This window comes from Aulonocara stuartgranti (genome assembly GCF_965226115.1).
Source record: "Aulonocara stuartgranti genome assembly, chromosome: 12".
NCBI lineage: Eukaryota > Metazoa > Chordata > Actinopteri > Cichliformes > Cichlidae > Aulonocara > Aulonocara stuartgranti.
This window is the reverse complement of record NC_138948.1, coordinates 26,634,372-26,659,284: the sequence shown is the minus strand read 5'-3', so window position 1 is coordinate 26,659,284 and position 24,913 is coordinate 26,634,372. Positions and strand designations below refer to the sequence as shown.

Sequence of the window (24,913 nt, the reverse complement as noted above, 5' to 3'; positions counted from 1 at the left end):
AATGCAGTTTGGTGAGATTGCCGATTAGGAGGGAGGTGGGAGGGGGACAGGTGTTGATTCCATGTATGGGGAAACCCGCAGGCACACTCTACAAGGAACTGAAAGAAAATAATTGATGACGGGGGGGGGGGTTGTTTGTTTGTTTTTTCAGGATGGAACTTTTCGTATAAGAGAAAGTGCCGAATAAAGCAAACAGTTCTCTAATCAGAGTAAAGTCTGGTATACTGTGACATTTAGCGCCTTTTTTCTACTTTAGCGATGGGCCTAACTGCAGGCACATTCCCAACTGTACAGGAATAATAATGAGTGAACCGGGGCTCCTCATTGGCCCGGGCAGCAGCCAATGGAAAGGCAGGAAATGAGTCACAGGTCTGTCCGCACTCACCTGATACTTTACCTGACGGCGCTCAGAACCAGCGTCTCATTACCTTTCCAATACAGTCTATAACTGAGGCTCTTTGTGTCCTGTAAAGTCCAGCAGTCAAGGTGTTCCTCTGTATTTGGGCTCAGCAACACAAAGATAAGGAGCAATGGCTGTGGCTAACTTCCAATACATAACTCGGATGAGCAGTGGCTTCAAGGTCTACATTTTAGAAGGTAAGCTCGATTTACGCTTTTTTAAAAATGTCCTCATGTTTCTTGATGACAGTGGATACTTGGATCTGTGGAAATAAATCTCTGCTGTGGTTGTGCCATATCATTTACTTATTAGTATGTGTATTTAATATGTATTTCTCATTATGATATGAACTATATACAACATCTGTGTTAATTAAGTGGCATTTAGTCTGTCTGTGATATTTAGGTGAAGTCAGGCAGAAAGAATCAGATACGGTGACAATCAAATGACAGCGATAAGTAAACAATCAAGTATGTGTACTGCTAGAACCACGTTTGGCTTTTTCGGTTAATATATTTAATACACTGAATCTTACATACAGACTCTGTAAATACTCACCTGAGGCTTTAACTGAGATTTTCTAAACCATGCGTTTCTGTTGGGTAACAATAAAATCAGATTTAAATGCAGTGAACCAAAAGGTCAGGAAGCATTTTCCCTCTGCTAATAAGGAAGAAATAACCATGCCCGAGGCATTAGAAAATCAGCATAGGTGTGGTTATACCTACCCCCCTCCACAAAGCCACACTGTGTGAAGGAATAGCTCACATGTGCTATTGGAGAGTTTAGATGTTAGGAAATGTGAACTGGAGTGAGCAGTGTGGGCGTGAAGGCTGTTTTGTTTTTCTCTAGGAATGCAAAACCAATTTAAACAGACTGTCTCAATTCAGTGTGGCACCACAGACTATTGTTTCTTTAAATACATCCATTGGCTGATTTGAATACAGTTTAGCACTGCTGCCCGTCAGTGTGGATTTCCAAGTGTTAACGGAACACACAGTGCAATTGTGCTGCCATTACATTTTCAAACAGTGCTTGTGTTTTGGCTGCATGCATTACACATCAGCCTGGGGATGTGACTGCAGGCTGATTTGCCCAAACGCCCCCCTGTGTGGCTTTGGTTGACATTTGATGGGTGATAAACCTGCAAAAGACTGAGACATCCAGCCCATTTAGTGTGTCTGTCCTGCACTGTAGACATGCTTTAAACTCCTCTGATTGAACAAGCCACTGACATCAGCAGCTGCCTGTCGATGTGTTTCGACTTGTGTAATTGCAAAGATCCAGGATGTGTACGTGTTTCGCCTTGATGGCCTTTTCACAAATGGTTGACGCCCAAATCGGGGTCCTCAGACACGGAGAGCAGTTTGATGTTTTTGCACTCCATCCAAACAGGGGGAAAAAAACTTGTTTGCGTGTGACTGGGCTGAATGCCAATATGTAGAAAAACAACATTTACCGTTAGCATTGAATCAGCTGTGAAGTGTTGTAACCCTCACTGATCAGGTAAATCGAGTTCTACAGCTTAACGGAGTTTACGATTAACGGTGACAACAAAAAAAAAACGCTTTCCCACGAAAAGCAGTCGTGCAAGTTGATGTCATGGATCAAAACAAGCAGTTAGTCATCACTGCTTCACATCATTGCCAGTTAGATACAATCACAAACGTCACAATATACCGTCAGTGATCTGACGTAGGATCGGCGTTGGCAAAGGGACCGCGGGCACCCCTGATGGGGTCGTGTTTCTTTGAAAGTCTGCATGCTTCTTCTAATCCCGCATTTTAATTTTGCTCTGCAGGTCAGCCTCATCTCAGAAGCGAAGACAGATACAGACATATGACACACGACCGGGCTCGAACCCAAACGGTGTATCCAATCAAACGCAAGCGCAGCCACGAGAGAGGTCTGACTTTGGAGGAAAGGTTGGTTGAGCTGTTTAACTTTCCTAAGAACATTTTCTTTTGATAGATTCAACTTATTAAATGCAAATTCTGTCAAAAAAAAAAAAAAGACAGCAACGAGGGTCTGAAACTCTTTCAAATAATTGTTTCAGACGAGAGCGAGCGATGAGCCGAAGCAGGCTGGCCCAGAGAGCAGCCCCAGCAGTGTTCAGCAGCCAGCAGAGTCCAACACAAACCCTGAGTCCAACACCCAGCCCCACCAGCCCTCTGCCCACCCATGTGTACTACACACCAGTCATGGATGAACCCCTTGCCCTCATCAAGAAACCCAGAAAAGAAACTGAAAGCGCAGAGGAAAAGAATAAAGGCACCTCTTCCAGTCAAATCCAGGTAATTCAGCAAAGCCTGTCTAGAACACAGGGTATTTAGGAGGTCATACTGTTTACCCTACTGTATAACCTCAGCATAGCTTCAGGCCACCAACCACAGGGGTCCATTATCTGTAGTCAGTGAATCCAGCTGCACAAGCATTCTGTGTCTAAGTGTGTCTGCAAGCCTAAGCTTGCCTGAGCTATGCAATCCAGCCGGATTCGGGAAGAAAATGTGAGTAATGGAGGGAGGAATGCCATCAACAAGACCAAACAGACTGCTTTCTCTCTGACCTGTTTATGCCACCACACTGGGAGGGAGCTGACTTTCACGCGCAAACCCAACCAGTTTAATCGGTTTTCAGATCGTGTTGTTTTTAATTTAAACTGTTGCAGTTGAAGAGCGAGTACACAGTCAGGTTTAGCCAAAGTCAGAACAAAAACACAAAGTTTGTGGAATGAAACGAAAGCTTAAAACCAGGGTTACAACCTGTGCTTCAAGTCTAATTACTTTGAGTCTAATTACTGACCCATTTCTTTTTCTTTTTCTTTTTTCCAGATACGTCCCTCTGTGATCACTTGCGCCTCCTCGTTACGAAACCCCTCTTCAAGATCCGTGGGCCACTCATCAGGTCAGTCTCACACTCACTTGGAATGAGCTCATTTACCCAGAAGGTCACTCCCTAGTCATCACACGTGCCTCATAGCACAGCCATACCACGCACTTTTACTGACTCACTTAGGTGTGTATGTAAAGGTTTGCCATTCGTCTTCTATATTGCAGTGGTTCCCAAAGACAACTATGATAACGTCCTCGAGGAGCATTTCCAGAGGAGCTTGGGTGTTCACTACCAGAAAGCTCAGTCCCAGCAGCTCTCCATCAGCGTGTCCGTCGACGACCACTTTGCCAAGGCTTTGGGAGACAAGTGGCTACAGATTAAATCCAAGTCTTCCTCCTGTTCTTCCACACCGCCCAGCAGTCCAAGTGTCACTCACTCCCCCACCTACAGCCACAGCCCAAATCTGTGCCGCAAAGAGTCCACAAGCAGCTCAGTGCTAACGCCCAGCCACTGGTCTGTCAATTAAAGTAGAAATGGCATCTGATCCTGGTGGAAACTGGACTCTTTGAGACTTTTAACATTTCACTGCCACTCTGCAGACGGCTCTGCTGTCTGTCTGGCTGCAAATGCCAGTGCAGGAGTTGACAGAGCGAGCTTACAGATGCAGGAGTGCTGTCAATTTGGATCTCCGCGTCTACAAGCTTAATACAGCAACACAAACAAATGTAGCATTATTTGGGACATCGACATATTTTGTTACATTTCTATCCTCCGCTTGCTTGATAGCATTTGAAAAGCTGAGATAATGTAGATGGTGATGTGGGATGATTGGGGAAAAAATCCTTTACATTTCTTTTTGTAAATGTGTCATTTCTCTGAATGCCAGTTACACTGTATTATATTTATAATCTGATACCCCTGGGTGCTTTACAGTCTAAGTGACTAGCCTATCTGCTGTAAAATGTGCTTTTAAACTGTACACAAACCAGACAATTAAAAAGACCTAAAATTCATATCTCGTAAACCGTGTTTTTGTTCCCTGAGTGTGAATGGTCTGGACAACAAATGTCTCCAGAAAATGGGACGTTGAAATAAAAATGAGTAAAATGAAACGAATCGCCTTTCAAACTAAAGGGACGTGAATCCAAGGACACCTTGTTAAGATAGGGCAGGGTGGCATACCAGACAACCTAATTTCAGTAGTGAGTCAACGTGTGTCTAGAACACATCCGGCACTGCGTTTTAACTAGCGGTTGATGCCACACACAGGAGTGGAAATTAAATGGATGTACGGGTAACTCATTCTGTACTTTTTCCTGGAGGTTCTACAGAATGTAGGGAGCAAGTTCCAGCAGGCACAAAGCTTGTGCTTTGACATTCCTGTCTCCTGAGAAAATGACTGTGTAAGATCCTACAGATCCTGTTTGGCAAGGGATAGGAGGGAGGGAAGAGTGGAAGAAAGGGTTGGGCTAACATAGGCCTGAGCATGAGAACCAGCCACACTCTTCAGTTACTGATTTGCATGTCCTATCTTGCCTAATTTTAAATGTAAAAGGAAACATAACAACAACAAAAAATTACAGTGTTGGGCTAGCTGAAAAGAAGTGGGGATTAACCCAACTGTCATGAAAAGCTGAGCATATAGGGGAGAAAGCTTTAAATCAGGGGTAAGTTGAAAGAGCAAAGTGAAAATCCTCCTACTTTAAAACAACTAAAGCTAAGTATTAAACGTTGGCTTTACTCGCTTATGTGGCTTTAGTTTAAAGATCTGCGCAAAAACCTGAAATCCACCAAACGATGATGTGAAGTTTGCACCTAACAGACTGTGGAGGGGGTGCATGCATACAGCAGCAAACAGTGACCAAACTGCTGATTGTTCATTTTTCTCCTTAAGACACAAACTGGTATTTCCACTCATCAGCCCGCGTAACCTGAACACGGACAGGAATGCCACCTAGAGGCCCTCGGGTTACCCATATACGGCCGACTTTGTCAATGACAAATGGTCTCTTGTTGCATTATGGACGAGTCAAATAAGCAAAAGCAGAGCTCTGTGGGTAAACCTTTTGATGGGGGGACCTTAAGAAACTTAAGGAAGAGGATAATGCTTTTCCCAGTTTACCGCTAGGAGGCGACTGAACATCCCTCTTGATTAATAATCCATTTCACATGTGCTTTCATATGCTCTGACAATGCAGCGTGAGTGAGTGTGTGTGTGTTTACTTTTCATTGAATGTTTTACACGGTAGGAGGAAGTAATCTATCTAAAAGGAAAAATGGGTGTGATATTCAGTGCTAAATGAATCTGTGAGTCGACCACATTAGCTAATATTTTTGCACCAGATAAAGTCATACACTGGATTACACATACACTCTGTTTAACCAGGGTAAAATATTAACATGTCTCATATATCAACCACCGCAGTTCAGCACAGCTAAGCTGAAAGTGGCTCACAGATATAAATTATATAGATCAACCTGCCATGAGAATGTCAAGAGAAGGGCTTCTCATGCTGCTGCAAAACAAAATGCACATTGTTGTGTGAGGCAACAGGGGCTGGTAATTACAATCCTAAATACCTCAAACATGACAGAAAACACCATTTAACTCGTAGCAATAGTAATTAAGTATGCCTCACTATACAGGAGATTGACTAACCTTTCTGGGAAAGTTCCTTAATTTCTCTGGTTTGTCAAAAGTTAGGTCTCTGTAAACAAATTGAGAGACTTTTTCTAAACAGTTTCAATTCTAAGTACTAATCTCCTGAGAAGATGATTGCCTGGAAAGATTGCGTTTCTGCGCTGTGGCTTTGTGCTCGGTTCATTTTTCAGAGTTCGTCTTCGAGCTATGTACTTAAATGACAAAAAAGATAGTTATCTCGGATAATTGTTTAAATACAGATCATTTGGATTTACGCTCACAATCCCTGACTGGCAGCATCGTTCGTGGCTGCAAGTGAATATGATAAGAAAGAAGCCCTTTAACGCAGCTCTGTGCTCATCCCCAGTTTCTGGAATTGCTGTTTATACGGAGCATTATGTGCGATCTAATCTTTAATATTTTCTTAGACAATAAACCTCTGTGAACATCGAAATGTAATGAATAAAAGAAATAAATAAACATTAAACAAATTATAAATATAATACATAAAAGGCACAATCAGTGGTGTGTTAGTGAAGGGCTATAACAAGTAAATATGACTGGAAAACCTTGCAAATGCTCTTGTTATGTAGAGCGTCTGATATTAAAGGAATAATGTGGATGAACACCACATGGGCATCATTTACATGTAAAGTAGCCACAGAAACAGTCACAAAAAAATGAATCATCTATGTTGTGGGTGGACAACAGATATTCATCTGTGACTGTAGCTGATTAAAGCTGCTGTGTTTCTCAATCTGATTTTTTTTTTTGCTTTTGGTAATGTGTGATGACTGTAGGGGTGTGTATGTGTTTAGGCTAGTGTGGGAAAAATATAATAGTGTAAAATACTAGAAACACACATATATACAGCTGTGTTCAGTTTACAAATGCCCAAATGGATACAGGCTCGAATATATACGCACACGGTATATACACACATGCACCTCAAGCAGATGCTTGTGGTAGCCATCAACAATCTTCTGGCATGATTCTAGCTGGATATTTCACAACCCTTCTCGGCAGAACTGGTAGAGTTCATTTAAACCTGCTGGTTTCCTGGCACGGACCCAGCCTTTAAGCACAGTCTTCAGGTCGGGGCTTGGGAAGGCCATTTCAGAAGCTTAAACTTAGCCTGTTTTATCCAGCCGAAAACCAGTTTTGATGTGTGTTTGGGATCATTGTCCTGTTGATCTGTGTCCAACCATCTAGCATGTGTGCAAAGAAGTAGAGCAATTGGGAGGTAGTCCTTCTTCATCATCATCATCCCACCCACTTTGTGCAATGTACCAGTACCAGTGGCAGCAAAACAGCCCCAGAGAATGATGCCACGACCACTATATAGTTGGTACAGTTTTCTTACGTTTGAAGGCCTCACCTTTACACCTCCAAACATGCCTTTCGTCACGGTGGACGGATAGCTCAATCGTTGTCTCATCTGACCATAAAACTTTTTACCTGAGGACATTTGGCTTGTCCATGTGGACAGCTGCAGATTTTAGTCAAGCTTAAAAATGCCAGTTTTGGAGCAGTGGCTTCTTTCTTGGTATTTGTTGGTCCGTGTAAAACCAATTCATGGTGGGCTTGAGCCTTGGTGCTTCCTGAACATTCTAACCAATTTCCTCTCACCTGAGGGTGACAGTTTGGGGCTTTTTCCTGACCTTGGATTGGTCAATCCAATGAGTGCTGTCAATCAATCTAATATCTTCAGCACCACTTATTAAAAGAGTTAAGTGAGTGTATGTATATATTTGTACAAAATAAAATCAATTTTTTGTTTTTTAAAGTCATTAAAGATGTATGCTGTACAATCATTCCATGCTGGAAAAAGAAAAGTTCAAAGAAATTATTAAGACCAAAAATGTCCATGAAATTCATGCCCATTGTGAGTGGATGTAAACTTCTGACCATAACTGTATATAATTATTATTAGGAATGTCTTTCCTTGCGCATATATATGCTTAGTTTTCCACCATCCTTCCATTTCCGGACAATCCTTTTTAGGTAATTTGAACTTCCTGCATTCGTTGGGAAGGTCAAAATATTCCACAAAGCCGGGCACTTGTGTGAACATGTCACAAATTAAATCCCACCAGCACTGAATAAATAGGTGATGAAGAGGAACTGATCAGCAGATTTGGAGGTACTGTACCATTTCGGAAAAAGACTGTGTTCTGCTGACAGCCTGACACTCTCCTGGAGTTTCTCAGTAAATGAACTCTTCATGGATGAGTAACCGATTGATGATCAGCACTGTTCGTGGCTCCTGATTCACATTAGTTACACTATGGCTTAGTGAGCTATAGAGTCTACACTTTCCTACAGCGAGTTTACTACTTTTTTGTTTCTATTTTTTTTTTTTTTTTTTAAGAGAGACGTTACCAGAGATTTGGAAGTAAACTACACACTTCAGCACAAAGTTTCCAGAGGCCTCTTTAACCTTGGTGGGTGAAACTTGCTAAATTCGACCAGCAGGTGGCACCAAAGCCCCGTTTGTAATATCTTACTCAGTCATTTTAAAGTTTTAATGTCCCCGTTCTTAGAAAATTGGTAATATTCGGGGAACACCGCACTGTTTATATCCAAACAGCAGAAGCTTAACCACCATAAACAAACTGTCACCAGAAATATTTCACTTACTTTTCTTTTTGAATTAGACTGAAAGATGGGCTATTTCGGCAACACAACAGACATTTGTCTTTCCTCGGCGCTTGGATAAATATAATTTGGGGGATAAGGTTAAGCAATATAATCAGCAGAAAACTATAATTACTTTTTTTTCCCCATCAACAAGCTCGATAAACATTAGCCCGAGTGCAGCAGCGAGTGTCCCATGACTGCTCTGGAAAGGCGGGTTCTCACTTGAGGCGCAATATATAAACCAACCTCCAAAGGGAGCCTCAAACACTGCAGGCCGCTGGACTGGCACCTCCTCTGACATCCTCTCACTTTGCATAACACCTGCCGAGGAAGGCCGATCACCTGACAGAGAAGCCCAGCGAGCGCAGGGGACAACACAGCGGACACCTTTGCTTACACATGTAAGTGTCACCTACCTTTAATCTCTACTCGTGCTCCCCTTGTCTTCCCCCCTCTCACTCCTTTTGAATTACGTAAGGGCAGCAAGGCAGATTAACATACCGCTATTTTCTATAGGCCTGAGTGAGTACTAACAAACTAAGAGCCCAGTTACTCCCAGTCTCTCAAACCTCTTTCTGAAGTTTTAGGTGGGATTTGTTTGTGCAAGTGGGATTTGAAAGGCTGCTGTAGTTATGTAAGTCCCCCGCAGTGCCACACGCGTGGATTTACTCTCTTAACCGCCTATTAAACAAACTTTACTCGCCAAAAGTTAAAGAAAACTAAATCAGCTGCTTGTTTTACTGCAGCGCCATTTCCTCTCTGTGAAAACGCTGATTAACACTGAATGCTCAGTAAAACTGCACAGTTGTGCATTTTCCATTTTGCCATACTTACCTGCTGCTTTGATCCTAGTCATAATTTAATGAATTGGTCCAACAAAACGCTGTGTGGAAATGTCATGTAGTAGCGGTAGTGTCATGTCCAACGTCAGTGTGAAGTGTATGAAGTGTTAATATACTGCTGATAACACGAAACACTTCCTTTTTTCTACCATTAGCCAGTAAATCATGGATACCAGGTAAAGCGGTGTGTACTGTTTGGTTGTGTCACGTACTGGAGTTTGGGCTTGTTAATATGTAACTCATCTTAGCCTTTCCAAGGACTGAAGATGAGGAGTTTCAGCCACTAACTTGTGCATTTCTGTGCCTGTTTTTGTGTTATTGCAGTGTGCATCATCAGAGGCTGCCCGTCACAATGGATTTCTCCCCCATCTGTATACCTTCTCATTTTACAATGAAGCCTACAGAGAAACCCTGCATACCTAGCTAGCAATTAATTTAAATCTCCTTCCCTTTGGAACTTTTAGATCTGAACTAAAGGGCTCTTCTATTTTTTATCGTGGTAGTAATTTATTTATAAAAACATATTACCTCATAAGTTACTGTTAAATTGCAAGGGGGAAAAGAGAAAAAATTTGGCTTGGGATAAGAGTGATTGTGACAAAAACTTAGTTATATTGTGAGAAGCGATGGATACAACTACATTAGCAACCCTGGCTGCTGCCACCACCGTGGCTCTGGCCTCTCAGTCTGGCATGTCGGGCTACCTGTGGCTGCTGGTGCTAGGCTTCATCATCGCCTTCATCCTGGCTTTCTCTGTGGGGGCCAATGATGTGGCCAACTCATTCGGTACAGCGGTGGGCTCTGGTGTGGTCACTTTGCGGCAGGCCTGCGTCTTGGCCACCATCTTTGAGACCGTGGGCTCGGTCCTGTTGGGGGCCAAAGTAAGCGAGACCATCCGGCAGGGGATCATTGACGTCCGGATGTACAATGGCTCGGAACACGTCTTGATGGCAGGATCGATAAGTGCTATGTGTGGTGAGTGCACAGACAGTGATGACGATCGGAGCACGTGTGTGCTGAAGATGTTCGGCCTGGTGTGTTTTCAGTGATCGCAACTGTGCCTTTGTTATCCAGGCTCTGCTGTGTGGCAGCTGGCAGCGTCGTTCCTGAAGCTCCCCATTTCTGGAACCCACTGTATTGTTGGAGCAACAATTGGGTTTTCCATGGTAGCCAGAGGTCACCAAGGGGTGAAATGGATGGAACTTCTGCGCATTGGTGAATACGTGTTGTTTTTTTTATCCCTACCCCACACTCAATAGATAGAAATAGCCGTTAAATATGAAATGCAAGTCAAATTAAAAGCAAATTTATTCCTAACGCATTGAAAATATGCTCCGCTTGTCCACAGTGGCCTCCTGGTTCCTGTCCCCCGTGCTGTCAGGCATCATGTCAGCAATTCTCTTCTATTTTGTCCGCAAATTCATTCTGAATAAGGTAAAGCTTATTCACTGGGAATACTTAATCAGGTCCATTAAAATAACGAGCACTCGTACTTCCTGTAGTCTGGAGGGTTTCAGCTGAGCAGTCAGGTCCCTCAAAGAGTTAAAATATAAACATAGAGGCACCAACAGCTGAACAGAGAACAGCTTGTTTCTGATCATTTTTGAGTACATGTTGCTACTTTTTGATTGATTGATTGAATCTTTATTTTGAACATGTTGAAAAAGTATAAAAAAATAAATAAATAAAAAAAAAAAAATAGAATTAAAAGAGACAAATGAACAAAGCAAACAAAAGGAAAACGAGCAACCACAACTCCAAATAACGTCCATGTTCAAAAAGGAGCAGGAAGAAGCATAAGCTTACTTAATCCCACCCCTTTTCCACTATCTAGTATCAATAGACTACAGAAATACCTCCTTGTAATTACATTATATGTTATGTGTAAATTTTTTTTTTTTTTTTTTTTTTTAATATATACACATATATGTTTCTATCTATCCATACCTACGTATATACACACATACGCACATATACACATTTTCAATAACCCTATTAACACCTGAAGGATACACAACCTACAATTTTATATATATATATATATATATATATACATATATATATATATATACATATACATATACATATACATATACACACATACATACACACACATACACATATATATATATACATATATATACATATACATATATACATATACACATATATATATATACACATACATACATACATACATATACATACATATATACCCATACCAACAAACCCGTGCATGCGCACACACATGAAAATATTAGACAAGAACACCCTATCAAATCTCTACCTGTACCCTGTAAAAACCATATCCTTAAACCGCTTTTTAAACTGCGCCATATTTTTAAACATATAACAGAGAAAGTCTGTATTTTTCACAGACTAATCCTGTACCCAACGGCCTGCGAGCCCTACCTATCTTCTACGCCATCACGATGGGCATCAACCTATTCTCTATCATGTTTACAGGAGCACCATGTGAGTATTACGTCATCAGACTGCACTGGTTATTTGTTTGATTGTTGCTTAACACGCCACGCTACTGCCACAGCAGTTGAAATCCCGGGATGAGGTGGAGAAAGGTCACATGGGCGAGTTGGGACTCAAAGTAGGTGGCAAATAAAGAGGAAGCAGTTTCATTAAAAAAAGAAAGAGAGGAAAAAACAGTCTTGAAGATGTAGAATGTTCTATATAAAAAAATTGCAAAGATCAACAGTTGTAGCGAGCAAACACAACAGGAAAATAATCAAAGTGGCTCTACAACAGATTCCGCTAATAAATGGAAAATTTCCATTCCTTTTTGTTCTGTTTGCAGGCTTGAACTAATCAAGGAGTCAGCTGGCCTGGGCCCTTCACTGAAGGCTGCAGGCCTGTGTGCGTGTGTGTCTGTGTGTGGGTCATGGAAATTACACATTGTAACTCCTGCAATGCAAAATTGCAGAGTAATACAGTATAGTAAACTGCATGCACGTTCCAGTCCGAGCATCATTTTTTGTTGCATGTCTTAGCCGTCTGTTCGGTCAGTAGAGTTCGAAGCCAGTTTGGCTTCACGTGCATGCTGAAGACGGGACACACCCATGCAGCTGTGGCTTTAATCGTGCGACCTTTTAATTGTTGTTAAGCCGCTGTTGTCTGTGAGGAAAAACAGGTAAGCTAAGTTATTAAATGTTGCCTGACTAAATTCTATTCACCTGTTTATCTATGCACTGCCAGCATTAGCAGGAAAGTGAAATTAAGTTTCTTTAACAGCAGTTTTGTTTGTTTATCTCTGGGCTGCAAGGCCAAACTCTTTCGCACTATCTGATTGTAGGAGCATACACTCTCGCTGATACTCTTCTGTGTAAGAATGAGCTGAAGTGCTGGAAGAGGCCGTTGAAACATTTTGCATAATTTCTTAGCAAACGTGAACGTCGCGTGACCGCAACCTACAAAATGTGATCTTGACTTTTTGGTTTATGTGAAAGCGTGAGAGTTGCGCTTTCAAGACGTTGCCATGTTTCTACAGTAAATCAAAGTTGTGCGTGAATGTGAAAGGGCTAACAGTTTTCTCTCGCTGTTTTCAAAGGAACAGAGCTGTGAATGAATTAGTTACGCGTCTGTTTCACCTTTTCTGAGACCGTGTTCTCTCTCGTTCCCCTGTCTTTTGTGCACAGTGCTGGGGTTTGACAGAGTGCCGTGGTGGGGTACGCTGTGCATTTCTCTGGGCTGCGCTGCCGTCACAGCCTTGTTCGTTTGGTTTGTCGTCTGTCCCCGCCTCAGGAAGAAAATCCAAGGTGAGTAAATCTGACTTTAGACTTTCAGACTATACTTTTGTAAATATGTTGACAAAAATATACGACTTATGTATTAAAATTCTATTTATTTCTGCACTGGCATCACTGCTTTCTCTTGCGTTAAAAATCTGAGTGCTTCTTTCATCCAGCACAAACAGCTGCTGCTCCCTGTGCAGCTCCGCTCATGGAGAGGAACTCCAGCAAACCCGTGCAACCGCAGCAGTCCCCAGTATCCCATGCACCCCGACCACAGAGCCCTCCAGCAGACAGTCAGAAGGTGGCTTTTAAACTGGGAGGCTCAGATGAGACGGATTTAGACAGCATAGATGCAGAAACCAAAGACCTGGACATCGCCAACGGTAATGACTTGAATCTGCACTCTAAATAGAGTATAACCAGAAGAAACTCCAACAGCTGAATTACATTTAACTATTTATTTTCATAGGTCTGAATGGGACCGTAGGCCCCATGGTGATCACTGATCCTCACAGTGGTCGGTCCCACACAATCCACAAAGACTCTGGCCTTTACAAGGACCTGCTGCACAAGCTCCACATGGCCAAGGTTGGCGAATGTATTGGTGACAGCGACACAGAAGAGCGGCCCATCCGGAGGAACAACAGCTACACCTCCTACACCATGGCTATTTACGGAATTCAAGGAGATGTCAGGTATAAAGACGGGGACGGTGGGCTGCAGAGGAGACCGAGAGTGGACAGTTACAGCAGCTACAGCTCAGCAGTGTCCAACAGGAGTGCAGCTCTGGACGAGAATGTGGTCCAAGAAGCTGGCACCGATCTTGCTGGCACGGACCAGGAAGAGGATGAGCTGGAAGTCGACCAGCCTGCCGTTTCCTCGCTTTTCCAGTTCCTGCAGATACTCACTGCGTGCTTTGGCTCTTTTGCTCATGGAGGGAATGATGTCAGGTAGGCAAGGATGTTTGTTTTTTCTGAAGAATTCATATACGTTGGTTTGTTCAGATGGCTTACACAAACCTTTTTTTCGCATTAGCAACGCTATAGGCCCACTGGTGGCTCTCTGGCTTCTGTATGAGAGTGGCTCCGTCTTGTCAAGTGCACCGACACCTATCTGGCTGCTTCTTTACGGTGGAGCCGGCATCTGCATTGGACTCTGGGTGTGGGGTCGGAGGGTGATCCAGACCATGGGCAAAGATCTCACCCCTATTACACCGTCGAGGTATGCGGCTGACAAATAAAATCCTTATTTGTGTTAAAGTCGAAGCATACTGACATTTCCTTCTCTTCTAGTGGATTCAGCATCGAGCTGGCCTCAGCAATCACGGTTGTGGTGGCATCCAATATTGGCCTTCCTGTCAGCACAACCCACTGCAAGGTAATGAAACTAAAGGGACTGTCTTTACTACAAATAGACACATACATTAGAAATAAACTAAGCTTTCTGCACAAGTAACGTACACGGTGGCGCATGACCTGATGAGCTCTTAAATTATGTGCACACAGGTGGGATCCGTGGTGGCCGTGGGATGGTTACGTTCCCGGAAGTCAGTCGACTGGCGTTTGTTCAGGAATATCTTCATAGCCTGGTTTGTTACTGTTCCGATCTCTGGGCTGATCAGCGCTGCCATCATGGCTCTCTTCATTTATGTTATCCTCTGAGGCCAGCACTGTCCAGCGACACTCCTACTTGAGTTGATGGACTGCAGCCAACAAGTTGTTTGACTCTGATAAATCCTACGCCAATAAAAATGTCCTGTTTGTTCTCCATTTGCTAATGATTTATATTATATCATTAAGTCAAGGCAATTATTTTATCTCCCATGGTCACGTCCTTGAACTATGTAGACTCTAATAACACTCTTCAGTTATCCGAAAGACTGTGATCTTGTATATCCTTTTGTATATTTGTATAGAAGCAATGTTTTCATCAGATGATTCCCTTTTGACTGAAAAAGAACGAGCAGCAGTTGTATGTTTGGATATTTGGATACAGTAAAATATGGAGTTGCTTGATTTGATGATATTTCAATGTATTTTACTCACCATTAAAGATTTTCTTTTACAGAAAGATGCTTTTCTGAGTGTTAATGTGGGAGGGATGGATTATTAAAAGCAACAAAACATCATCATAAATTTGATCGGAAAACTGCTCATTAAAAAATGAACATTAGAGTTTTCACTAAGGTGGACGTTATAGTGAACCATCGACACTAATAGTGTCAGCGGTAGTGCATCTGATTCTCCTCAATGTTTTGGTGCTATTTCTGCAAAATCCACGAGGTGGCAGTGCTGCAGCAGCCTTTTTTACACACACACTGACTCCTCCATACAGGAAGAACCTTTAAATGCACAATACTGTGCAAAGGTCTTCATGTCTTTGTATTCTGCTTCCAAGAAGCCAAATTTTCTTGTAGTTTTTTTTTTTTTCCAAGTCTGGTACCTGAAAAGACTTGACCGAAACAGAAAATTTTCAGAAGAATCTTTTTTTGGTTGTTTAAGCAACTTAACACAGAACCATGAATCATTCAAACATTAAAATGCAACTAATTAATGAGATGAACCAGTTTTGTGTCTGCACATAACTGATGACTTGGTAATGAACCGAATTGAATGTGTCCTTAGACATTTTGCTATTAGCAGCCTGACAGAGAACTACATTATCTTTGAATCTATGAAAAGGGGAAGAGTGGCTATCAAGAAGCCACTCTTAAGGAAGGGAAAGGCTGAAATATGCAAAATTACACAAGAACTGAAAATCAGTGGCAATAGATCTCATGGAGTGGTGAATCTAAATTTGAAATCTTTGGTTCAAATCATCATCAACATGTTCAGAGGAGGTCGAGAGAGAGAGAGAGGTACAACAGTGAGTGTCTGTAGTTATCTGCTTAGTGCTGCCTTTCAGCCAGGTGTGTTGGAGGTCCTTTCAGAATTGATTGAAATTAATTAATTCAGACTTTGATCTACTACTGTAATACCATCCAGAAAACATCTGACTGGAACTTCATTTTTCAGTACGCCAATGATCCCAGACACACTGCCAATGTAGTAAAAGCATACTGGATAGAAAAACACACTGAGGAACACTACTGATCACGGACTGGCCACTTTAAAAACAAATGACAATTTATTATAAAAGCCAGAAAGGCAGAACTATTATCTTTATATTATTTATTTTGAGAAGTGTTCTGACATTTTTGTTTAATCTTCCCATTGCAATAATAGTAGTTTGGCAGCAGATGCTGCTGCTGTTCCATTTAACAAGCTTCGAAGCGACTCAGTGGATATCATGAACAACAAGATTAATATTAATTAGCCATAGAACTTTCTATACACTATTTATTTAAATAATTAGCCTCTCTGTTCTCAACAAGTCAATGGATTTGACTCTTATTACTTGCATTTTTAAACAGCCTAGCGCTTTTTGTGTATCTGTGTGTATATTTTTGTTGTTATGTAACAATCTCAGAGACTGCACATGTAATTGAGTCATTTTGGGTTTGTTTGTTTTTCTACCATTGTTATCTAGTTTCACCAATAATTGAAAAAAATCCGCAATTAAAACTGGAAATGTATAATTAAATAAATCAATTTACTATAACTCTGCTGATTTTTCATAAATTTTGCTTAAACTTTGTTGCCAGAAATGTTTGTCTGCCATTGATGTTGCCATAAGACGGAGTCAGTGTGTGATTGAAAGAGGTGAAGTTGTCAATGACATGCAATCTGTTTCTCATAACTGTGACAAATTGTTGAAATTTGCTGTCTACATAGACAGCAAATTCACATCAGACTATTACATTTGAGCTCAGCAGCCTTCCTGCTCTATAGGAAGAGTACAACTGGAGGTAAGTTGAGTCGTGCAAAGACTCATTGAGATTGATGGCAACATCTGTTTGCATTTATAAATTAATATTTACAAACCTTCATCGATCTCTGAGAGTGTTTGCAGTCATTACCAGTCAGACTGCGAATATTTGCAGAAAGATTGTCTTGAGATCCAAAGCGGCCATGAGTGTGCAACACCAAACACCATTAAACTGTGGGCAACCATTTAGCCATGACTTGCACAAGTTGCAATCCACCACAGACTGTGAAAAATTAAATGCAACCACCAGACAGCCACCGATTTTAAAAAAATTAATTTTAGCCGCTAGCTTGCTCTTTATTATTTGTAGATTCGTGTCTTTAATGGCTGACCCTGAAACAAAAGTTCATGGGACTTTCTGTGCAATCTTGTATGATTTGTATAACCCTATGCCAGATAGAGCTGGATCTGTATGTTTTATGAAATATAAATAAATTTAAAAACTAATAAGCAATTGTACGATAGTGTCTTAATATATTGCTTTGTTGTTTCCACATTACCTGGTCTGCTTCCCTTTCTTCACTGTAGTCTTATCCCATGCAAGGGTTTTATTTTGAAATTGGGGACCGGAAGTTGTATAAATCTTTTCGCCTTTTTATTAACACTTTGACTGATTTTATAAAAAATATATATATATATATATATATGGGCTCTTCATACAGGTGTGCTTGGACATTTATTGTTGTTGCGATGATTATTTGGGGTTAGGCGGGGATCGTGCGTGTACTGCGTGGATGTTTGTCTGTTTGGCGTCACGGGGAAAGGAGCGCGCACAGCAGCGCAGCGGCGGCTTCGCTCTGCACTGAAAAACCGTGCAACTGGGGCATGCGTTCACTTTACACAGCGGACCAACAAGCTGGTGGAGACCGTGGCGGATTCACGGGAATACCGCGACGTGTCGATTTTCTGTAATAAACACCGGATTACTGGAGGTGGGTTCGGGGAAGATTTGGGGTGTTTAGCGATAAGGAAACGTAGAAATCACAGATGTGAAAAGGTGCGCTTTACCTCGGGCTTTTCCCCCCTCTTTTCTTTCTTCCTCTTCCACCTTTGATAATCTGATTTTCGTCCGGATCCAGTGAAAATGCAGCCTGTACCTGACAGATGTGTGGCACCACAGCTGCAGCCTACAGGTCTGTATCGCCGCTATTAATTCAAGCGTGTTTTTTATGCCATAAATGAAAATTCAATATGAGGCTTAAGACAGACTGAGAATTGAATCAACAGAGGCAGTCTATGGCACTGACTGCATCTGAACAGCTTCTTATGCAAAAAATAATAATTAAAAAAATGTCTGAGTGATATTCTGTCTGCTGTAATTATAGTAGCATCTGGCCTTTTGTGCTCTGCTCCTGAAACACTCACTTGATTAGAATTATTTTGTTGCCAACAAAACAACAACAACAAAAATCCCCAGACAAATTTCTTCACTACATTTTAAGTAAACAAAACGAATTGGCACAGGCCGGTTATTGTGCTACAGCACGGAGCAGGTTAGATTTGTGTCAGGTCCTCTAAAACAATGCCTGACTGCTTACTCAGAGGATAAATCACAGCTTTTGTTTGCCATTGTGCTTGTGCACCTTGTCTTCTGTTTAGAGAGTATCTCCTGTCTACCTGCTGCAGATCTGCTGTGGTTGGCTGTGGAGGACTGAGATTGCTAAAGCTGCAAATCACATCATCAGCATCATCAGCATCAACATCTGCCACTTCAAACGCGACAAGACACAGGAGGACGCAGGCTGCTTTTTGCATGATCAAAGACGGAGAAGTCAGAAAGTACCTGTAGACGATGACTCCAGCGGAGCTGTTTGCTTGAAAGCAGCATGAGATAACTGGGGGCTGCCACGCTAATCGCTGATTCAAGCTTTTTTCCGTTTGGCAATGATGAAAAAGCCCCTCTTTGTCAGCTGACTGACAGGGTCGCAGTGGTGCTCTAGCACAGGACGTTGCCAGCAGCCGAAGCGCAGACACCACAGAGGAGATGGCTCGTCCAGGATCCGGGTTGCTGGTGCCCGTAAATGGGCTGGGGTACCCCCCTCAGAACCTCGCCAGGGTGGTGGTCTGGGAATGGCTGAACGAACATGGACGCTGGAGGCCCTACACCGCAGCAGTTTGCCACCATATAGAAAACGTGCTGAAGGGGGATGCCCGGGGAAGTGTAGTTCTAGGACAGGTGGATGCTCAGCTCTCTCCTTACATCATCGACCTGCAGTCCATGCACCAGTTTCGACAAGACACAGGTAAGAGTGTGCACAGATGACACAGATGCCGGTGCCAAGGAAAGCACAGATAACACAAATTTAACCATAACAATGGACTCAATGTACTGTATACATGTTTACTGATAAATAATCAGGTATTTTAGGATGTCCTCACAGCAGATGATGTCATATTATCCAATCTGGGCCAAACCAGCTTTAATGCGCTTGGTACACAAACTCCACAGTCATTCCAAGAGAGTAAATGAGAGCCCCGATTGCTTTGAGGCTTGTGTATATGAGCCACAGGTAGAGCCAAGAGGCACTGCCACAAGATGAATGTGAAGCATAGAGCCAATTAAAGTGTAGCAGTTACATATTGAGCCAGAAATGCCTTCATGCAGCTGTTGGGATGCCATGACCTTGCCAAAGGTCACCATGATTTAGCAGTTGTGCATCCATCAGACAAATGAGATGCAGTTCAGTGTAAACCTCACTCTGTCTTGTTATTCATGTGTTAAACAGTTTGTAATTCAGCGAGTTACAGTATGTTGTTAGGATCTAAGTCATTTCTTATCCTGCTGCTACATGACTTCAGTTTCTGTAAGTTTTCACACCTACATACAGAAAATGGAACAATCTGGTTTCACAGTTATTAGACAATCGATACCCCGCCATGTTTGAACTACGGCGCGTGCAATCCAAAACTTTGCATTTAATGCAAGCCCTGTGAGACAGCATGAGGCCAACATTATCTCGACTGAGGGATCGATCGCCTCTGGCCATAACGCGCTAACAGTAAATGCCGACCCCCCCCCCCCCCCCTTTCCTGTTACTACGTGTCGCTTTAGAGTAAAATCCAAGCCACCACAGCCTTTGTTTGGCTTGCAGTAATTCTCTCAGATGACTGCTACCTTTTAAAATAAGCCCAGATGCTTTTTTGTAATTCTCCACCAACGATCAACACTCTCTCTTTGTGAGGATTCCCGTCATGCTTGTTCCAGTGTGTGTGTGAAGCAAAGGGGGGGAGGAGGTTGTAGGCATCTGTTAAGAGCAGCCTTGGAGAAATCGCAGCTTTCTCAATTATTATTCTTCACAGTCAGCTGTGGTTGATTACAACTCTATTAGCCATTTATTGTGACATCTTTGTTAGGATGCTCTGAAACTCCTTTTTTTTTAAAAGTCTGACGACAAGAGCTTCCACTCTCTTAAGTTAGAGGCTGGAGTTGCTGTATTTGAAAGTGTTATGTAACACGAGAAGTGCAGGGACACTCTCGCAGGATGTACAGAAGGTAACTTCACTGTCCGCGGGTCTGCACTGTGTCACTTGTCATCAGTGTGCGTGATTCATCAGCATTAATAAATAGCTGCAGCGCCCTGAGGAATACAGATAGAATTGAACAGAGCTCAAATTCCTAAAAGGTCAGACCAATTTGCAAATGCATTAAGTAATAACCGTGTAAGTGTCTTTCAACAGATGGGTGTAGTTCAGGCTATAAATGCAGAGGAATATGGCAGCGGTCACAGTGGTCTGTGGTCTGCTTGCCCCTTTTAAACTAAATAGTAACAAAAAAAGTGCTTAGAAACCAGCAAGTAGATTGGGGTATCTAGAAAAATATTAATATTAGCATAATGTATCTTATAGTCAGTCAAACTTGGTATATCAGTATTTTTCTACTGTTCCAACATGCTCTTGTCGATTGTGCTGACTATGAGGACAACTCCATTTGTGAATGGCTGTCAGGTAGGTTGTAGTACAAGCAGCTGCCTGTTTTTCTGCTGTTCTCGTTGACGTCCCCCCCTTTGATAAAACACAGAGCTGCACATGTGTCTGTGAGATGAACCACTGAGTCGTTTGTCAGCCATTACCACGACACGGGGGCTAGGCCTGACGTTTATCGCTCCTCACTGTGCTGTTCACCGTGTTACCTTCCCCCTCGGCTGGGATAAACCTGTCACGGCAGAGGCTGATGGACAGTAGGTCTGGATGCTCGGTGCCTCCTCCGCTTTGTCCTCCTCTGCGCTCTCTTTTGCTGTCCTTCCACACGGGCACACCTCTGTCCTTCGTCGTCATCGATTCAAACTCCCATGAGGCCTAGCTTCCAGGCTGTTACGATGTTGTTGTAGCGCCGCTTGAGTGGAGGGATCTCGGCGAGCTTGTTTTGCTATAACGTTGAGTGTGATGCATTTGTTTCACATCGGATGTTTGCTGTAGCTCAGCAGGTCACCCTCAGCCACTTGCTTTGTTGCAGGCTTATGGAGTGTCCCTGTGGGGAAACCCCGTTTTGTCGCAGAGCCAGTGAGCTTGCCCTCTGAGGCTGTTTCCTTTTTTGCTAAGAGTTGTAAAAAAAGGTTAATTGATATCCACTGTGTGTGTTTCTGAATAAATGCTTCTGTTTTTGCATGTGAGTAATTGTTGCTTGTGTGATTGGTGCCCTCTGCCTGTTATGATGTTTGGGTCCCGTCCCTGCAGGCTGTGCAGGGCTGCCCTTTGCTCCCATGGGTTTGGGAGGATCTGTGGGTGGTAGCCAGGCCGAGTTACTCAAACTAATGAGACAGCAGCTATGTTTTATCTCCATGACTCTCTCTAATCAGAGTGCCATGACAAGAAAACACAGCCACCGCAAACGACGAAGCAGGGCCCGGTTATGGAGGGAGTAGCCTTAGAACATCTGCATTTAATTGGCACTCAAAAACATACAGGGCATGGATTTCATCTCAGTATAGTTACTAGCAAAGAACAGCAGAGTTACTGGTGAAAAACACCAGTCTGTGGTGAAATCCCGACTAGCAATGCTTTATGGATATAGTATAAGAGAAGCCTTAGAGGCTCATATAAGCATAGTGTGAATAGATATCCAGCTGAAGGCAGGGGGAGAATTGACTCTCGGCCAAGAAGGATCGATCCGTTTTCCTCCCCAGAGGGGCATTTAAACCTCTAAACACTGCTGTGGACTGATCCCCTTTCACTACAGCCACCCCCACAGCAAAATACACGGGCTTATCTGGCATTTCCATCATATACCAACACTTGTGGCCTGTCTGATGGATTTCACACTGCAGCCACTGCTTGGATTTTAAGCACTTTTCCTTTTTATATGTATCAAGATCATATGTAGGTGACATAACCCAGAAACCCTCATCATCACCATTTGTGCTCTATCCCTCAATCTCATTTAGCAACAAACATTCACACTTATTAAGTATGCATCCAAAATTCTGTAACACCATAAAGTCACTTAAATCTGTTCTTCTCCGCTGAGTGCGAAGAACAATGAAAATGTAAATATTTCAATTCACATCGTCAATCTAATATTGATCTGATTTGTATTGAAGATTGTTCGGCTGAATTTAGACTCTGATTGTTGTGAATGTGCGATATGGATTCCAGCGTTTCTGTGACCTGAAAGAGTGTTAAGGTTTAGCTAACAGTGCACCACCATGACCGTGGCTGAACTTGTGCACGTCTGGTCAGCTTTACTTTTTAGTATGTTTGTTCAGATGTTAAATACAGCAGCATTAAAAAAAACTCACTGTTTCAAAACATGCTATATAGCAAGAAATAAGTGTGATGTAACAGCAAATGTAATGATAACAAAATGAAGTTAAAATACAGCGTTAGCAAGTTCCGAGCTCTGATTGTACCTAGCTTAGAGGATATTGTTGATGCTAACTGTGTGCCACTTATGGAAGACATTGTTAAATAAATCAACAGATATCATTAATGTTATTTACAACTGACAGAATCAATACTTACATTACATTACAACAAAATGTGGATTTTCTTCTGAGGATGAAAAAAATGTGTCATTTATACGCAATAGGGGAGGTTCAGGCTATTTGTCTTTGTTACATCTACCCTTCAGTAAACGAGGTAAGACATGTTATATTGTTATTTTGTATTCTTGGGCTCCACAGCTGAGGTCCATCATGATCAATTTCTCTGGAAGAGAAACTCAAGATCGGAACCTTTTTCCACATCTTTATATTTAAACATAATGCTACAAATACGTAACAAAAATCCAGTGGTTAAATATCTGGTAAACATTGTTATGTTGTTCATAAATATTTAAGAGAAGCCACTCCCCTATCTCAGTTTGTCTGGTACGAGGTAGTCAGTCAGCAGCTACCTGGAAGAGCAGATTCTGTTTTTATGTTTGGATGCATTATGGATTTTTATGGAAATAAAAAAAAATTGCAAGATGTACTGACTGTGATGGGAAATGAAACCAGTTTATCCAGATCCCAAGTCTTGCCTTCTTGGTTTATATTCAGAAACATATAAATATAGTAAGAATGAAAGGACACTAATGGACCTCAGTCTGCAAATTACAAGAAGAAAACAATTGTCAAAACAAATGCTATCAATGTACCGCTGGAAAAGAAGAAATTACTTAAGGGAGGGCAAGTTCAAATACATATGGGGTCCATTTATGGTCCACAAACACAGAGACTGATGTATGTGAATGAAAGGAAAAGAAAAAGGGGTTTTATGTGTGTTGTATTCTGTTCTGTTTTATATTCAAAGGGGCTATAAAGGCTGGTTTATAATAAGTGTCCTGTGTGTTAGTTTTGTGATCACTGATCTGACGTAAGTAATTGTTGAACTTTGCTGTAATTATATACATTGTTTTTATTAAAAATATGAAAACAGTGTGAGGTTGATGGACTAGATGAAGCTTTGGCTTGTAATTATTATATATGTAATGATAAAAACGCTGTAAAAACAGATATTTCTATAGTAGTGAAAAAAACAAGAAGGTTTCTGTTATTTAATTGTTTATCTGTTGCACGGGGGAAGGTCTTCATCAATAAGAAAAGCTTTAAAACCTGGGGAAATACAGTTAAAATACCCACATTCACATTTTCCAAAGCTGTCGAGTGGGGCCATATTGAAGTCTCTGTTGGGTCCGCGAGCCTTATGTTTGACACCCTTGCTTTAATAGGTCATGATGTTGATATTTTCTCACAAAGTTGAGAAAATACATAAATACAATAAATCAATTTGAACTGCAACAGAGAGCAGCGTGCAGGTCATTTCTGCATACGTGCCACATGTGTGTGTGCAGTCACTGTTGTGAGCTGGCCCATGTGTGACTGCAGAGATAACCTCTATCAGCAGCTGTTGGCTGCTGTGTTGATGGAGCAGCTCTTTGTTTGTTTTTGTTTCACGAGCGTGAGAACCTCTTCTTCTCTGCCCTATTTCCCTCGGCTAAATGCCCTCTCTGACTAATTATGGTTGAAAGTGCCACAAGTCAAAAGCTCTCATCTTCTGTTATGTGTTGAGCTGACAAACAGCAGTAGTTGTGGTTTGGATGCTACCTGTGAATGTGCTCGAGCACTTGTTATGCTGTAGACCAGAAAAGAGGGTGGCGCGTTTGTGTGTTGTTTTCTTTTTTTTTCCTTTTTCTTCTTTATTGTCGTTTAGTAAGTAGTAAGTGTGTGTGGGAACTGTTCTGGTGGTCTGTGGGAGGAAGCTGTAAAAAGGATCCCTGCGATGTACGTGGTAAAGGTCAGGTACTGTATGCATCAGCTCTGACTGTGAAATCCCACTTGCGTCAGAAGAAAGAAAATAAGCAGAGAGTCCAGCGACTCTAAAATGCACATTTGGTATCGAAATGTGAAGAAGAAGCAGGTAGAAATAGAAACAAGGCAGACAGAGTTACCTGAAGAAGAAAGCGGTGCACAAGCTGACACACTGCGTGAGAAGATGTCATACTACATTCTCATACTGGGTGTATTTC

At 42.0% G+C, this 24,913-nt stretch overlaps 4 protein-coding genes across 11 annotated transcripts in view; 3 read left to right on the top strand and 1 right to left on the bottom strand.

The window, feature by feature from the left end:
• Positions 1-24,913, bottom strand: part of syn1 (synapsin I) — a 63,280-nt gene that overhangs the window by 11,287 nt on the left and 27,080 nt on the right. The window contains exon 1 of one of the 3 annotated variants that reach the window (XM_082555867.1): positions 17,469-17,490. The exons of 1 other annotated variant lie outside the window; for it this stretch is intronic. The gene's annotated coding sequence lies outside the window, so the exon portion shown is untranslated. Of the gene's footprint in view, positions 1-8,759; positions 8,785-17,468; positions 17,491-24,913 lie in introns of those variants that run through there. One more of the 3 variants, XM_082555865.1, reaches the window with a different exon arrangement.
• On the top strand, positions 162-4,245 carry vgll4l (vestigial like 4 like). Its single transcript, XM_082555887.1, has 5 exons — positions 162-597; positions 2,202-2,325; positions 2,457-2,694; positions 3,232-3,304; positions 3,457-4,245. Exons 1-5 carry the CDS (start codon positions 531-533, stop codon positions 3,756-3,758), a joined length of 804 nt encoding a protein of 267 aa, XP_082412013.1. The 5' UTR covers positions 162-530; the 3' UTR covers positions 3,759-4,245.
• slc20a1a (solute carrier family 20 member 1a) lies at positions 8,405-15,171 on the top strand. Of its 3 annotated transcripts, XM_082555877.1 has the most exons (12): positions 8,957-9,147; positions 9,511-9,531; positions 9,680-10,330; positions 10,430-10,570; positions 10,704-10,789; positions 11,734-11,830; positions 13,006-13,125; positions 13,275-13,484; positions 13,571-14,051; positions 14,137-14,322; positions 14,394-14,478; positions 14,607-15,171. In XM_082555877.1, the coding sequence occupies exons 3-12, from the start codon at positions 9,982-9,984 to the stop codon at positions 14,760-14,762; spliced, it is 1,911 nt and encodes a 636-aa protein (XP_082412003.1). In that variant the 5' UTR covers positions 8,957-9,147; positions 9,511-9,531; positions 9,680-9,981; the 3' UTR covers positions 14,763-15,171. The 3 variants fall into 3 exon arrangements, with proteins under 3 accessions (XP_082412001.1, XP_082412003.1, XP_082412002.1); XM_082555875.1 differs by lacking the exons at positions 8,957-9,147; positions 9,511-9,531 and adding an exon at positions 8,405-8,914; XM_082555876.1 differs by having other exon boundaries at positions 8,957-9,531.
• Positions 17,570-24,913, top strand: part of dtx1 (deltex 1, E3 ubiquitin ligase) — a 48,094-nt gene continuing 40,750 nt past the window's right edge. For 2 of the 4 annotated variants that reach the window (XM_082555874.1, XM_082555871.1), the window contains exons 1-2: positions 17,909-18,101; positions 18,595-19,211. In XM_082555874.1, coding sequence (XP_082412000.1) covers positions 18,953-19,211 — 259 coding nt within the window. In that variant the 5' untranslated portion in view covers positions 17,909-18,101; positions 18,595-18,952. The other 2 variants (XM_082555872.1, XM_082555873.1) reach the window with 2 other exon arrangements.